Source organism: Caloenas nicobarica, chromosome 3 (genome assembly GCF_036013445.1).
Source record: "Caloenas nicobarica isolate bCalNic1 chromosome 3, bCalNic1.hap1, whole genome shotgun sequence".
Lineage (NCBI taxonomy): Eukaryota > Metazoa > Chordata > Aves > Columbiformes > Columbidae > Caloenas > Caloenas nicobarica.
Window position 1 is genome coordinate 105236175 of NC_088247.1, and position 15859 is coordinate 105252033.

The following is a 15859-nucleotide window of genomic DNA, read 5'->3' on the forward strand; positions in this document are numbered from 1 at the left end:
CACCACATTATTCAGATCTCAAGGTTTACTTCAGCCCAGCAGAGGTGAAGCTGGAGCTTTACCTGCACACACGGATTCAGGCCTGTAGCTTCTGTCTTCAGAACACCTGCACATTGTTGTTTATCCTGTCTCTGACAGTACAACACCCATTTGACAATATTCAAACGAGCATGGTAGTAACAGGTCAGCAGATCATTCCCCAGACAACCTAGTGTTGGTACTGGCACATTGCTGAACTCAGCCTCACTGCTTGCAACTCCTTAGAGACGTAAAAATAGCTCCTGGTTGGAAGGGAGGCTCATGGGAGCCCATCCTTTCAGCTGGAAGTTGTTACATGGGGATTAAAGAGGAAATGTTAAAAAGCAAAACTGTTCCTGCTTTTGGGCTAGATTGGAATTTGGGACATCACCAGTTATCTATAAACACTGACTTATCTGGCTTTTGTGGGCTCTCTGCAGCTCAGGAAAGTAGCTACTATTGTTTGTTTTCTTTTTGGCTTGCAAAATTGTCAAATGATTAAGTGGTTCTTCTCTTTCTCTTGCTTTTATTCCCTTTCCTTGTAGGGATATTGCTGCCAGGAACTGCCTCCTTACCTGTCGAGGGCCGGGGAGAGTGGCTAAAATTGGAGACTTTGGAATGGCCCGGGATATATACAGGTAGCAGAGCTAAGCCCAGGGTATCTGCAAGTGGCAGCTGGCTAAAACGAGTGAGGAGCGGTGTTTGTGCAGGAGAGCAGGCTCTACCCTGCTCTGCATAACGCTAGCAAGGCAGAGTGGAGAGATGCTACCCTGCTGAATCCCAGCTAATGCATTTTTGGTGTTTGTCTTCATGCGTAGTTTAACCGTGCTCTGCAAACTTTTCCCACTCCTGACAGCTTTCTTCCGGGTGATGAAGTCTGATGGTCGTGGAGGGCATTTTTCTTCTCTCTTGTACTATGTCCTCAGTTTCTTGTCTTTAGCTTCTCCACACTGAATGGCATTGATGTGCCCTTTTGTTTTTGTGGTTCCAAATCATTCTGAGTTTAATCTCTCTCCTTGATACTACCTCTGCCCCTTTGGTTTGATGTCATCAGTAAATCTCCTCAATTTACTGCAGATAAAGGAGGAAGGTGCAGAGGAAGGTCAGGAAAATGTAATCACCCAAACTGGAATTCAGCCAGGACGCAGGGTTAACTACTCTGCTCTTGCAGGAAGTGCCAGGAAATCTTTAATGACCATGAGCAGTCAGGGCTGCAGTTTGATACCTCATCTTCCAGATAGCACCTCCAGAAGCGCAGCACCTTGTCCTGCTGTGCTGAGGAATTGATTTGCCTCTGACTCGGAAGAAATGCCTTGTTCTCAGTCACCCGCGCTGTTTATTCCGGTGCCTTGCCTTCTTTTTTACCTGCTTGGGGATTGTCCTGTGCAATTACTAAGCCAGGCCTGGCTCTGCTTAACTTGAGATCTGACAGTATCACAGCCTGAGGTGATACAGAGTGCTACCTTCAAAAGCCCAAGTGTGTCAGAGCCGCTTATTTTTTTTCCTTCCCTCCTCCCTCTCCCTTCACAAAGAGCCCCCGCTCTGCCCCGCTCTCAGATGGGACTCTGCTGGGACAAAGTAGCGTCTGTCACACAATCAGCAGAACCGACTGCCAAGATGAGCGCTTTGGTGCTGAGTTTTCAAAGATGCCTTTGAAGTTTGCACATGTTCCTGTGTCCAGGAACATCCTTTGGATGCTCTGGCTGTGTAGTTCTGAACAGTGATACCACAAGCGGCCTCCTGCAGCTGCCAGCATGGGATCTAAGGCTTGTAGGTTTTGTTTTAAATGATGATGACACTAAAGAATGGATGTACTTCCTCTCTCAGGAGCACGGGAGGTGGTTTGTGTACTCCTCTCCCAGCTCTAATGGCCAAGCATCCCCCTCACTGACCCCTGGTTCTCACTCAGGTTTTTGCGTTTCACTTGCAGTGCTTCAGACATATGGGACAGACTTTGTTTATTTTTGGTGGGGGTGCTCAAGGTGACCATGTGTGAGGTGAGGTGGAGATCTTGCTGTGGCTGAAAGGTACAGGAGGACGGCCCTGCCAACAGCAGGTCACTGTGTGAGTAATTCACTAGGAGTGTGCACACAGGTAACCATAACCTGGGTTCACCAGATCGGGCCTAAAGCGAGGGACATGAGAGCAGTCATTCCCTGGTCTGCCCATTTCCACTATTTTTGTGAGAAGGAGCAGATCTCTTCAGCTGTGCCATGCTGTTTTGTCTAAATGGTGTCTCCTCTGGCTTATAATTTTGATATTTGTAATTATAAAAATTCTAAATTAATGACATTTTCTGAATTCTTGGCTGACTCTCTGTTTTGTTTGTTCTTTGCAGAGCCAGCTACTATCGGAAGGGGGGGTGTGCAATGTTGCCTGTCAAATGGATGCCTCCTGAGGCTTTCATGGAAGGGATATTTACATCAAAAACAGACACATGGTGCGCTTCCTTTCTTTCTTAGTCCCGTCTGTCTGTCTGTGTTGTAACCTCTTTTGTAAAGTGTGAATATTTTGTAAAAAACGCATGTTCTTGTTCATTTCTCCTTTACTAAAAAGACAAGCTGGGTCTTTCAGAGCCATTACTCTTGGAGGAGGCAACGGAACAGAAAGGTCAGACCTGTGCAAAGGCGGGTGCTGCCAGGGAGGTGAGCAGGCAGGGAAGGGAGGTTGAGGCAGATGCAAGTGCTTCTTCACTGCTACAGGGAAGAATGTGTTAGTTCCATACAGAGGAAAGCAGCACGGGAGGCTGCAGGCAGGGTCCATCCTGCCAGTGAGGGAGAAGAGCATCATGTACACTGGCCCAGGTTGCCAAGAGAGGTGGTAGATGCCCCATCCCTGGAGACATTCCAGGCCAGGCTGGACGGGGCTCTGAGCAACCTCATCTAGTTGAAGATGTCCCTGCTCATTGCAGGGGGTTGGACTAGATGAGCTTTGAAGGTCCCTTCCAAACCAAACTATTCTGTGATGTTATGTATTGCAGCTTTCATCTTTCTCCTGGCCTGCAGCAGCGCTGTGAGCTCTTGAGTTGCCAGTGGCTACAAGAGGGGGAGGGAGATTGGGTGAGCAGGAGGCAAGAGCTCTGGAGGTTTGTGGAGGGGACACAGCTCCAGAGCAAGCCCCGACAGAGGGGTGGAGGTACAAGCTCTCGTGTGGCTGAGCTGCTGCCTGTCGCAGCACCAAGCACAAGAGTTTCCCATTGCTGCACATAGTGCTTTGCAATTTTAATCAATAAGGGGGTGACTTCCAAGCAGCTGAGCAGATTTGGAGGGGGTCCTGTCCCGTTGTCCCCAGGGCTTCGCAAGCCACACCACACAGGCCCAGCACTGTGATGTTAGCTGGGGAACGTTTTTGTTGCACTCTGAGCTACAGTTTGGGGCTGTGGGGCTCAGAGCATCGGTGGGGATTCATTGGTGTGTTATTTCATGCAGAGCAGCTTAATCAAGAGGGAAAGTTTTTCGTAAGTGATCAGGCCACTGCTCCACTCAGAGCTGTCTCCAGCAGGGACTGATGTCTCAGAAAAGCATAACCTGACTTTCTCATTTGTTACATCTAGTTGAACAGTGCTGAGTACAATGGTAAAGCAACCATATTTACCTACCTTTATCATAGGATTCACTCACTTAACAGTCAACTATTAGCATTCATTAAATTACTCAAAGTCCACAGTTACAACTATGCAGCTTATTTATGTCTGAATCCTGCAGCAGTGATTTCCACAAGCTGCCTGAGAACAGACCACAGAGAGCAATGTTGACGGTGCTGCATCCAGGGGCATTGCCCCTCAGTGATGGTCATTCCCATGTCCTTCACTTTGTTTTCCTTCTCCTCTGTGTTCAGGTCCTTTGGCGTACTGCTGTGGGAGATATTCTCTTTGGGATACATGCCCTACCCTAGCAAAAGCAACCAGGAGGTTCTGGAGTTTGTAACCAACGGAGGAAGGATGGATCCACCTAAAAACTGCCCTGGCCCTGTGTACGAGATTTTAACTTTGATATATTCATACAAATAAGGTTATGTTTGAATGCTGTTCTCTAGTCAGAACTCAATCACTTCTAAGATTGATCTTATCTTGACGGATCTACCTTATTGAATTTAAGTGCCAGTGACTTCTCTACTAGTTAATTTTTCTGTGTGCTTTGGAGAAGAATTCAGGGCCCCTTTGAGAAGTACTGGCTACTGCTTTTTCAGTCAAAGATGGTGCAATATTTCTGTGCCTTAGGTTAGCCCTGAAACCACTAATATATGAGGTTCTTCACAGGTGGGGAAAACTGGTCTCCATTACCTGTAGCCTCGCCTATCTCTAGTGAATTGCCTAAGGGATTTCAGGTGGGTGGGTTATTTCTCTGATGTGCTGTGGATTTCACCCCACTGGTGGCCACATTTCCGTGGTTGCCATCACCTCAGCTGTCTGACTCTGGGGAAGGCAGAGCACTTGTATTTATTACAGTCAGAGTGGTGATGTGTACTCGTGGTTTCTAGGCTGCAGCAAGTAGCTGTTCTGTACCAACAGGATCTGCTATTTATGAGCATCTCCTATTCTGCTCTTCCAGTTACCGCATTATGACCCAATGTTGGCAGCACCAGCCGGAAGACCGGCCAAATTTTGCCATAATCCTGGAGAGGATTGAGTACTGCACTCAGGTATCAATGTTCATTTGTCTCGACTGAGAGGGGTGGGGAGGATTCCCATCGAGGAGCAGTTTAGGCGAGCCAGAACATGCGATGAGCAGGCAGCACTGCATTTCTGCAGTCAGCCTGGGACCATTACTGTGTCAGCCTGGGACCAGTGGCTGGGGTATTTACCCCATCAGGAGGCTGATCCTTCTTGTCTTTTACTGCCAAAAGGCACAAACTTAGCTTTACAAAGAGTAGACCTGTAGTTCTGCTCCTAAAAGCACAGATTCTAACAAGCAAAAGAGTTAAGACAGGCCAGCACCCATACATGCTTCCCATGTGTCATGTCAGCCACTCCATCCCAGTGTTCACCCTTAAGATGTGGTCAGCACTGAGCAGAATTGGTCCTGGCTTAGAGCACCTTTTCCAGGTGGCTTCTGCAGCCGCGCACATTTTTCCAAATCTGGCTGTGCTGGAGAATGCAGGTGGAGGCAGCCATCCCAAAGGAGTAGGGATTCTAAGGCTAAGCAGTGGGGGAAGGATATGGCTGGCTTTCCAGGTTGAAATCTGATTTTCTTTTTTTTTTTACCACCATTTTTAGCTTCCAAGGAATGGAATAGTTTTGAAAATGTTTTGCTGCCTGCATCAGCGCAGGCTTCTTGTGTGGGCTCACACAGTTATTTGCCTCTAGTCAGTTTGCTTTCCCTCGCTGGTCGGGAGGTTTGGTCTGTTTTTCATGTGTTTGGATGCTGGGATTGAGAAGCGTTGTTTTCTGCTATCTATAGCTTGCCATGTCATCTACAATAATTAAAGGTTGCTCAGATCACCACGTTTTCTCTCAGTTTAATTTTCAAAACTGCTTAAATAGCTCAGGACTGCAGTCCCTATGGATTCAGGATTCAAGGGGTCTGCCAATATTGCCTTCTCTCTGCATTCCCATTCCTCCCTTGTTGTGTGTGGAAGCAATACTTTCATGGCTGAAACTGTCTCATATTATCTGAGGAAGTTATGAACTTCAAGATGATATAGATTCCAAAACAACATTCCCACAGGAAATTTGGCTGTTTTTCATGTTTTTCATTGGCTTTGTGCCTCTGCTGTTCTGTGGTGAGTTTTAGGGTTGCTTTTTTTTGAAGAGTTCAATTTTAAGGATATCCTATTGCATCTCATGGCTAACTGGATTTTGTTAGCATCCTCTACCCATGGAATATGGGCTCTGGGTGGTGGGAAAGATGCTCTGTGATCATGGCGTGACAGCTGTCAGGCGTGTCGGGTTTTTTATCAAGTCCGAGTATGCATGACGGTAGCAGGCTTTGAGAAATTCTCGCTGTTCTCTCCGGCAGGATCCAGATGTCATCAACACTGCTTTGCCAGTAGAATACGGCCCGTCAGCTGAGGAGGAGGAGAAGGTAGCGATGCGCCCTGACGATCCAGAAGGAATTCCTCCTCTTTTGGTCTCCACACACCAAGATAGAAAGGATGACAAGCAAACTCTGCCGTCTCCACCACCCCTGCCGTCAGCCATCACTGCTGGAAAAGCTCTAGGCAAAGTGGGAGCCTTGGAACCACCAGTCCCGGGGAAGGTGCCGCCAACCTCAGTGGGGGGACATATCAACATGGCCTATGCCCAGTCCAATCCCCCTTCTGAGCTGCACAAAAGCCGGGGCTCCAGAAACAAGCCCACCAACCTCTGGAACCCAACCTACGGTTCCTGGTTTGCAGAGAAGCAGGCCAGCAAGAACAGTTCTCTGCTGGAGAAGGAGATGCCCGAGAGGGAGAATTTGGGACAGGAAGGAAACTGTACTGTGGGGCCCAACATTGTGACTGGCCGGCTGCCCGGGTCCTCCCTGCTGTTGGAGCCATCTTCCCTAACAGCAAGCGTTAAAGAAGTGCCTCTCTTTAGGCTCCGCCACTTCCCCTGTGGGAATGTCAACTATGGGTACCAACAGCAGGGCTTACCCTTGGAAGCCTCCACGCCACCTTGCACGAGCAGTTACGAGGACCCCGTCCTTAGAAACAAGAGCCACATAACCCAGCAGGGGCCATGAGAGCCCTTTACCCTCTTGACTTTTCCCCCTGTGGCCCCTGAGCCTTGAAGAGATGTCCTGTTACCCAACACACCACGAGCAAGGGATCCGACCGCATCACCTTCCATCTTGTGCCAACTTGCTCCGAAAGTGCCACCCTCGAAGCTGTAATTTCAACCGACCTGAGAGGCTTCAAATCACCAGAGTAAAAGAACCAAGGGGGAGGGAGGATACAGGAAAGAGATGTTATCTGCAAGGCCCTGCTGCTGTTGCATCAACTCATACGCATGGTTGTTGTCATGCCCTTCCTGTGAGCTTTTCTCAGTTGTTCATTCTCTGCTTAAGTGTAAAGCTGCGGCTCACCGAGTGTTTCATGTCTGGGGTTTCCAGGCCGACCCTGTGGTTGCTGTAGAACACCTGAAGGTCTCCGGCAGCTGCCAGAGGTTGTAGCGGGTTTGGGGAGAGCGTCCTCCATCCAAACTGAAAAAGGATACAACAGCGCTGAATGGTGACGCGATGGCACATGCCCAAGTTGTGTCCCAGCTACAGTCCGGTCTTCGAAAGTCCTTGAATGCACAGTGGTGGTGGTGGCAGGGCAATACACTGGTCATACCACATTCCTTGAAAGAGAGAGGAGAGGAAGCACAGATGATGCGTGTAGATGCTATGAGGTATATTCTGGGTTGGGAGTGTGGAGGACATTGTTTGGCTAGGGTTTTTTTGTTTTGTTTCTCTTTTTTTTTTTCCCCCATACTTAAGAACTAAAACTGCGTAAAGCCCTTTAAAATTCCTTCTGGCCTACAAAAGTAGGAATGTCCTTCATCAGGAACTTGTGCATGTCAAGCAGAACCAAGGTGAAGTTTTAAAGGACCATAGCCATGAGAGGAACTTTCATCGTGCCCTGAAAATGGACAGCCACCCACATACCTCAGAGGTTTACAAGAGCCTTTGACGTACACTGTACAGACAACAACATAAAGGTGGAAGACTACATCGTGCCACAGTCTGGATGCCAGATACTGTCTGTGTTTGCAAGGTTTAGAGCCCTTGTTCTTTAACAAAAAGTGTATGATAGTGGTTTAAAGACAAGCACTGCATTGACTCATTTTGTACACCTTGTGCATGAAAAATATTCCAGTTAAGTGTATTGTCAAAACATAGATGTAGGAAGTAATTCACGTGTAAAGTTGTGCGTTAGTAACTTCAACTTAGGGTTGCAAGGAGCTGTTTTAGCATGAACGCTATCCGAAAAAGGGATGCCTGTTTCCAAGGAAATAGGTGTAATGGAGCATCAGCAAAGGAATGTGGATGTGTTCTTCAGTCTGAGACTCTGCGTTTCAGTGAAGTGACCGAATCTGGCCCTGGATCCAAACATGGAGGTGAGCTCCTGTCCTCATAAGAGAGCAAACCAGAATCCATATATACTGCTCCTAACCTTTGAGACATGCAGACTGACATCGGAGGGCTAGGTTTGGGCCACCATCCTTCTAAAAAAATAATAAATAAGAGAGGGGAGGTAGTGTGCTCTCCTAACCTGCCCTTCTGACACCTCTGATACACAGAACTAAAAACCTTTTTTAGATGAATGCCGAAGCTGAGTGTGGGGGTTGGCTAATGGGGCTCTGCTCTTGTGTTGGGAAGCTTGGGTCAGGAGCTGCTCCAGATTTCATGTTCGTCTGCTGGTGATCCAACGCAGCCGCGTGAGCTTGGTGGGGATCACGAGGGTTGCACACCTCGGGTGCTCTCCTGCTGCGCGCAGGCTGCTTCAGCTTGCATTAAGAGAATATTTGTGATCTGCGAGGTTATGAGGCTTGGGGAATAGCCACTGGGGAGGGATTCTGTCCAGCGTAGGACTGTGTTCCTGTCACACGGGCCACTCGTTCGAGCTCAATGGGGTAGTTTTCCAGAGTCTCAGGAAGGCTGATTAATTCACCAGGTACACACTATTAGAACAGTTTCTTATGCTGGTCTGTTATTCACATATAATAGCAATTTTCATTTAAATATTTCTTTTTTCTCATTTTCAAAAGGGCTGAATCTCGTCATATTGTTTTTCTTTAGCTCTTCTTTGCATAGGAGCACTCTGAGTTTTTGCTGTCCTGCCTTTTGCTTGTTACTGAGGGCAGGATCTGACCTGTATACTGATGAATGTTCTTAAATAATATACAAGAAGTTGCAAAGTTAGTGATGTTTGACTAGTGGAAATTATTAATTCTTAGATCTGGGGCAAAGCTCTGATGTGGCACAAAGGCAGATAGGCTGCCAGGGTATGATGTCAAAAGTAGCATTTCTAAAGAAGCATTAAAAGCGCGAGCAGCAAGAGATGATTGTAAGTTTGTGGGAGTGAAGGGGGTAAAAGGCCCCAGCTGTGCTGGGCAGTTATTTTATCCCAGAAGTTCAACTGAAATGCTCTTGAAGAATGGGAGTTGTAAACAACGAAGGAGCTAAACACATTACTGCTTCTTACCTATGGAATACGTGAGGAGATAATTCTGGCCAAGGGAAATAGTGAATTACTGCTGAAATTCTCCAGTCTGTTGAGTACAGCGCATTAAGATAAATCCTGTTCCTGCAGTAGCAGGTGGTTTTAAGTAAGCTTCCTTCCAGTGTCTTCAGTGTAAAATGCTTTGTTGTGGGGTTTTTGTGTTGTTGGCTTCTTTTAAATCTCCCCTATTAACTCTTGGAATTGAGGGGAATTCAGAAATCTAGTTTGCACTTATTTTTAGTACAATAATTAAAAAAAAAAAAAAAAATCTCTGAGCTCTTGCAGAGGAAGCATTCAGGCTGGTACCCCTGTGTGCTGTCCAAACACAGTACCCCAGGTTGCAAAAATCATTTTGTAAATACTGATGCTAATCAAATCTTGCCACTCAGAAACAACACTTGGAGTATTTGCCTGTCCTCTTTCTTAGAAAACAACTAATGCCATCAATGACAAATGATGTCTGTGAATTAATTGCCTGTACTTAAGGCTGCTCTGCTACCTGTGCGCAGCTGCACCACAGAGTTTCCTGGTCGTTCTGCAATGGCATTGCTTAACTTTAAGCATCCGTCCTGTTGCCAAAGCATTGCCAGGATTTCAGTGACAATGCAAGATTTTACTGGTATCACTGGGATGCTGCGAGGAAAGCTTTTCTTCATGGTACCCAGTTCTTCCATCACTCAAGTAACAATTCACACTCGGGCACAATCATTTACTACAGCACCCCAAAGCAGCTGAAGGGTGAGGCCAACAGACTGCAGTTCAGAGGTTCTAGACTTGGTGTGTCCGTGTAAAGAGCTGAGTTACTTACTCAACACAGTTGTGGGGAGACTGTGGCTTACATTCTGTACAAGAAGGTACTTGATAGAATTTATTTTAGCATTTCTTTTGCAACATCTAGAAGTGTTCAGTGTTCATGTTTCTTGTGTTCCAGCTTCTCGCAGTTTCATTCTAGCACATTTTCTGTAGCTGTACACCATTAGCAGCAGCGTTTTGTCCAGTCATAAACCAGGAATTTTAAATTTCTGTGTCCAGTTCAGTTCTCAGAGCTGCAGAGAACAGTGGGGCTTAAGTCACCGTGAGCTCACAAGACCAAAGCAGCTCAGCATGTGTTAATCCCAAATTCCCTTACAGTGATGTAGGAGGAAAAAAAAAAAAAAAAAATCATCAAGTTATTTTAACCTCCTTACCTGTTTTTTGTCTTTGACTTATTTTTTTTTAAAATATAATTCATTGAGACAATGTAAATAGTTTTAAGGAACTTGTTTTTAAGACTTAATCTTTTCCATTGGCAATGGTTACATTCTTGTCTTATGTGTCTTCCTCACTCTACAGGGGAGCAGCAGGAAGCAGTATGATCTACAGGATGTAAAGCACGACTGGGACAATCCTGTGCTACCACTCTTACTCGGACAATGGCTTACTTCCACCTGGATTTTAACCGTTTCCTGTAAATGTTAGGTAGGTTTCTGATTCTGTAAGCTGCTGAAGGTAAATGAGGTTGGGATGCCTGTTTGTCTACCTTTCCAGCCCTCCTTCCATCTTCCTTTTTGCTGCTGAATCTTTTTTCTCCATCCTGTGCCTGGAAATGGAGGCAAGAAGTTTGGGTGGTTCTGCTTCTTCGCGTGGTGGCAGGAGAGGGGCTTTGCTCTAGCAAGGAAGGAGGTTTTGATACCACGGGTTGAAAGCAGGGGGGGCTGCGTTAATGTGGCTGAGCCCTTCCCAGTGCTGTGGGTCCCTTGGTGTCCCCCTGTCTGTGCCCGAAGGCCACAGGCTCAGCGCCAGAGCAGCCGCAGCAGCGCTGGGCGCAGCCGCTCACATGCTGCCTGATGTAAGAGGTGTGAAATGGGCTCTGAAGGACTTAACTTTGCATGTCTGCTCCTGTTACTGAGCCCGTCTGCTGGCTGACGAGAACCTTGAGATAGGAATAGCATAAAACAGCCTTTCACTGCAGCAAAGACATCAGCGTTTGTCTGTCCTAAAGTTCAACCCATCACAGGAAAATGTCCGAATTGTCTGCATCTGGCTTCTTTTAGTAACAAAGCTTCATTATAGGAGTGTCTGTCTCATGTACAGCAGTTTATGCAACGTTGTTTATAAAGGAAGGGCCTGTGGGCTTCAGGGATACTATGAAGAAAAATACTAATATATGGTAATGAGTATTTTGTATTGAATAGTGTATTTGTATTGTAAACAAGTGTAGTGAACCACAAGGCATGAAGACAAATAAAATGGCTTTCTCTGTGTTGCGCTGTGTAATGATTGGGTCAATGTCAAATCATTTCTGTAATAACCAAGGGATGGCTCTGGAGATCAGTTTTTACTTGGTGAAGTTACAGAAGGACAGAGAAAGGAGCAGGTGTGGTATTAAACTGAGACAGTCACCTTCCTGGCTGGCAGCAGCGAGTTTGACTTGTTTGCATTGCAAATGTCACATCTCCAAGTTTCTTCCAAAGGTGCCAAATCACCAAGGTTGGCCTTTACCTACAGGAGACTGGCCGGTATAGAGAGAACAAAGTATATGGCTGAAGAGAGAATCTAGGTGTTTACATTCTTAAATGTTTATATCCCAAGACAGCATTTTTCTTCGAGTCTGTACGTGGACTTTGAGTAGGTCTAATTACAAGCTGTATTTTAATACAGTGGAGTGCCCTACAGTCCTGTGACCAACATGGGAAGAGGTGGCTCCTGCCCTGAAATGTTCTTTTCCCCCCTCTCTGTACCACTCCTGTGCTGCAGGTAGCTGCTTTCTCAAGAAATGCTCCTTAAAATGAGCACTGACTTACCTATAAACCATATTCTCTTGCACTGCTCGTTCTCCTGCAGGATGGAGCTGTGGTTTAGTTAACAAGACTTTTTCCTGAGCAGGTATCCGGCAGGCACCTCTCCTCTTTCTCCATTTTGCCCACACTTTGCTTCCTCCGTATGTTCCCCGAGAAGGGAGCTCTCCTTTGCCCTCCCAGGAGCCTCCAGTCCCCGGGCACCCACCACATCCTGGTTCAGATCTGGCACTGGCTGGCAACCTGTGCTCTGATGTCCCTTTTTTCCAGAATTTTCTATCTGCAGTGAGGCAGGAGAAAGGACACAGGTGGGTGCTCCGCTGGGTGGCTTTCATGGACATGGCTTCGGTTTCCACCTGGTGTTGGACAAGGCTTCTGCAAAACTTGAACTCTAAAAGCCGTGACTTAAATACTGGACTTGCCTCCTATGCAACACTCACAGGTAACAGAGCTAACTTCTCAGAGAAATTAGGTAATGTTTTGAAAATCTGCAGTGCCAATTTTGCTTCCTTGTGCCTCAGATCTTGCTAGATAGCAGCACTTCAAAACACAGGCTTCCTGCCAAGAAAACCATTACTGTCAACATCTGGAAAACTATCACTGAATCCAATGGGACTGAACGCTAGAAATGAATTCCCCATCCTGGGACACTTCAAGAAAGTTCCTGTCCTATTGTCACACTTGTGACCTTTCCAGCCAGCATCCAACAAATTTTGAAAGATGTCATTGCTGAGAGCACTCAGGAAGAACATTTTCTGAAACTGGACCCCAGAAATGTGGTGTGGAACAAGGACAAGCCTCAAAGTCTGCACAGGCAGCACAGAATTGTTAGAGACCATCTATTTATTTATTTATAGAACAGATAATATTTATTTATATGGCTTAAGGGGACTTTGAGGATCGTTTGTCTTTTTTTCTAACCAGTCCTGGACTGTGATTGCACAGACCTCAGGACAGCACCTAATTTCAAACTTCACTGCCAGTTATTTTCAGAATCTTGTTTTATGACACAAAGTGTCCTTCTGCAAGAGCTGGAGAAAAGGATTATGGCAACTTACCTTGGATTTAGGCAAGCACAAATCCCTTCACATCACCAACTTGAAAACAGCCATCAGTAATCCTTTCCGGAATGGAGGGCCTGATTTATTTCTGTTTCAGGCCACATAAACTTACAGAGCCTCTTTCTTCGGTACAGAAGATTCTCAGCTCTGTACTGATAACAGTCCTGACTTGCTCCTGTGACCTACAGTGCTAACCTACAGCCAGAGCTTTCAGGAGAAGCTGAAGGGAGAGCACACTGCCCCAGAACACAGATGGCATCTGTGCCCTCTTGGCTGCCCCTCAGACAGGATTCAGTGAAGTCCTGCAGGCTTTGCCAGCCCAGGCCCCGGAGACTCCCACTTCCAGCCTACCTGGGTACAGCTACAGAGCTGTGGAAGGTGCAGCCTGGCACCCTTGGAGGAAAAAAGAGTTGCCAGTGAATCAGAGCGCTCTTGGATATAACTTATTTCCATGTGGTACTTCCTCTGTGCAAGATGCACAACATAGAAATGGTGTGACTACAACCAACTGCCTGAGCTTGCTGCCTTTCCCTCGCATGCCTCCTGCAGAACTCCCACTGCCCGTCAGGAAAAGCAGCTACAGCCATTCCATCGTGTCAGGCAGGAAAAACAGCAGTTCTGATAATGAGTGTTTCATCACAGAAACTGAACTGCCCACCCGGGAGCACAGTGCTGGGACAAACCAGCGAAACGTACAAACGCTTTGTTTGGCAGCTGGCGGTTTGGTACCAAACAGCAAGAAGATATAAAAACTGCTGGTTTATATACCACAGTTGCTGTTCCACCCTTTATGCTATTTGCCTAATTTGTACCTAAGAACAGAAGTGAGAGGATGTACATTCTGTAACAACCTAATGGAAATTCTTTTTGCCAAACTATTCACCAGGGTTTTATTTTACTAACACCAGCAAGAAACAGATGTTGGACAAAGTTCAGTACATCACTGAACATCTGCATCTTCAAATACAAAGCATTATTTTTTTTTTACATTCAAAATTTACAGCTTTTTTTATTCAGTTAAAAATTCACATAAGTTAGAATACAATATGCATTATTTTAAATACAGCTCAGGAAAAATAGCTACAGCAATATTTAAAAGAAGGTAACAGCAGCAGAATTCTGTCTAAAAATAGGTTATTATGATGTAATTTAAAGTGTCACTTCTTCAAGTAGGTAAGAGCAAGCAGATCATTTAAGAATAAAATTACTGTTCTGGAACACTAAACTATCCTGATCATGTTTACATATGCTGAGCAATTAAAATACAATATATGTTTAAAACATGGACAAAATATTAGCTGCTTTAAAAAGCTGATATGCAAATAATGTCACATCAAGGTGCGTTAACAATGCTGTACCTAAAACCATCTTTAATTTCTCATAAGACTCTTACAATAAATTTATACTGCAAACTGTTCCAAAGGAAACAAAAAGAAATGTATTACAAACAAATCAAATCATGGTAATAGCTTGCTTGAAAACCCTGCATATAATCCATACCACTGGCAGGAATTACCGTGCTGTATTTACACAGTCTTACTATTAATGGCGAGGCTATTATGTATAGTTCCACTCTGGGTTTATTTGCATTTAAAAACTGTGATACTCTTAGCCTGCAGCACACTAAACAAAAAGTCTTTAAAAATGAGGGACAGCTCTCCAGGAGAGTGCAAAGTGCATTATTTTAAGGAGCGCTTCTTATATGTAGCTCTTTCTACGAATGCATCCAGCAAAAAGTGCTTTTTACTGTATAGACTGACATGCAGCATTATTTGTGCTTTTTTAAGGGCTTTGTATTTAATTGCCGCTGTACACTAGTACAGCCACAAATACTTCTTTTTATCAGCCCTTTTGTGTTCTGGAGAAGAGAACAGGAGGGGCGAGGAGGGATCTGAATGATAACATCTAAAAATACTTTGCAACTGCTTGAAAAAATGGATGATTTTTTTTTTTTTGCTTTCTTATTGCTAGCAGCTGACATTGGAACTGACAAAGTGCCTGGTGACCAGACTAATGTCACTGATTAACCGCCTCCTCTGTCAAAAGCAGGCAATGTGCAAAGCAGTATCAGTTTGTTACTACATGGAGGAAAATACTACATGAATCACAAAGCAACTTCAGAGAATGTTGGTGATACTCTCATTCTCTAACTGGAACATTATTCAAATAATTCAGCATCTCAAACCCAAGATGCTTTTGCAATAATCTTCCCGGTCAGGGGCTGAATAGTGGTTTTTACTTCTTAGTGCGACCGAACTTTCTTTGTCTATATATATTTTTTTATTTATGTTAAAATTTATCTTATAGATACTTATGTAGATTTAATAATTTAAAAATAAGTTTGCATTCTAGATGGGGTCTTGTGTGCTTTAAATACTTATTTCCTATTGTATGAGGACATTTTGGCTCAGCAAATATCATCTACAAGTTTTGCTCCGTTAATCCCACGATAGGTTACTCGGCTGGGTCGAACCAAGACCCCGTGGTTCAGCTTACAGGTGAAATAGCGCTTGTCCCCCACAGAACCATCATTCTTTCCCTTGGCACTTCTGAGTTCAAGTCCCAGCCACATCCCTGGTGCAAAGTCTGTAGGACCAATGTACCTGATTGTCCCCATTTCGTTGGAGCTGGTCAGAAGAACCTGAGAGCCTTCGTGCAGCTTCACCGGTCCCTCCATGGTAGCTGTAGTGGTATTACTCCAGCTGCGCCGCAACACAGAGCTCTTAGATCTAGTTAGGGGGAAAAAAAAAAAAAAGAGTTCTTTTTTCTATAAAGCACCCAGGCAAATCTGTAATTCTGTGAAGTGCAAGGGCAAAAAAACTTCAAAAACCGTTCTAAAATAATTGGGGTTTGATCTCATGTCGCTAGCAAAACACG

General features: G+C 45.3%; 2 protein-coding genes across 7 annotated transcripts in view; one reads left to right on the forward strand and one right to left on the reverse strand.

Annotated features, from left to right (window-relative positions):
* ALK (ALK receptor tyrosine kinase) overlaps positions 1 to 11371 on the forward strand; it is an 83250-nt gene extending 71879 nt beyond the window's left edge. For all 3 annotated transcript variants that reach the window (XM_065630536.1, XM_065630537.1, XM_065630538.1), the window contains 6 exons: positions 564 to 656; positions 2357 to 2458; positions 3856 to 3990; positions 4569 to 4659; positions 5976 to 8038; positions 10477 to 11371. In XM_065630536.1, the coding sequence (XP_065486608.1) occupies positions 564 to 656; positions 2357 to 2458; positions 3856 to 3990; positions 4569 to 4659; positions 5976 to 6680 (1126 nt within the window). In that variant the 3' untranslated portion in view covers positions 6681 to 8038; positions 10477 to 11371. The remainder of the gene's footprint in view (positions 1 to 563; positions 657 to 2356; positions 2459 to 3855; positions 3991 to 4568; positions 4660 to 5975; positions 8039 to 10476) is intronic.
* Positions 11372 to 13850: 2479 nt separating this feature from the next.
* The window catches only part of CLIP4 (CAP-Gly domain containing linker protein family member 4), a 32476-nt gene continuing 30467 nt past the window's right edge, over positions 13851 to 15859 (reverse strand). For all 4 annotated transcript variants that reach the window (XM_065630645.1, XM_065630642.1, XM_065630644.1 and 1 more), the window contains one exon: positions 13851 to 15711. In XM_065630645.1, the coding sequence (XP_065486717.1) occupies positions 15390 to 15711 (322 nt within the window). In that variant the 3' untranslated portion in view covers positions 13851 to 15389. The remainder of the gene's footprint in view (positions 15712 to 15859) is intronic.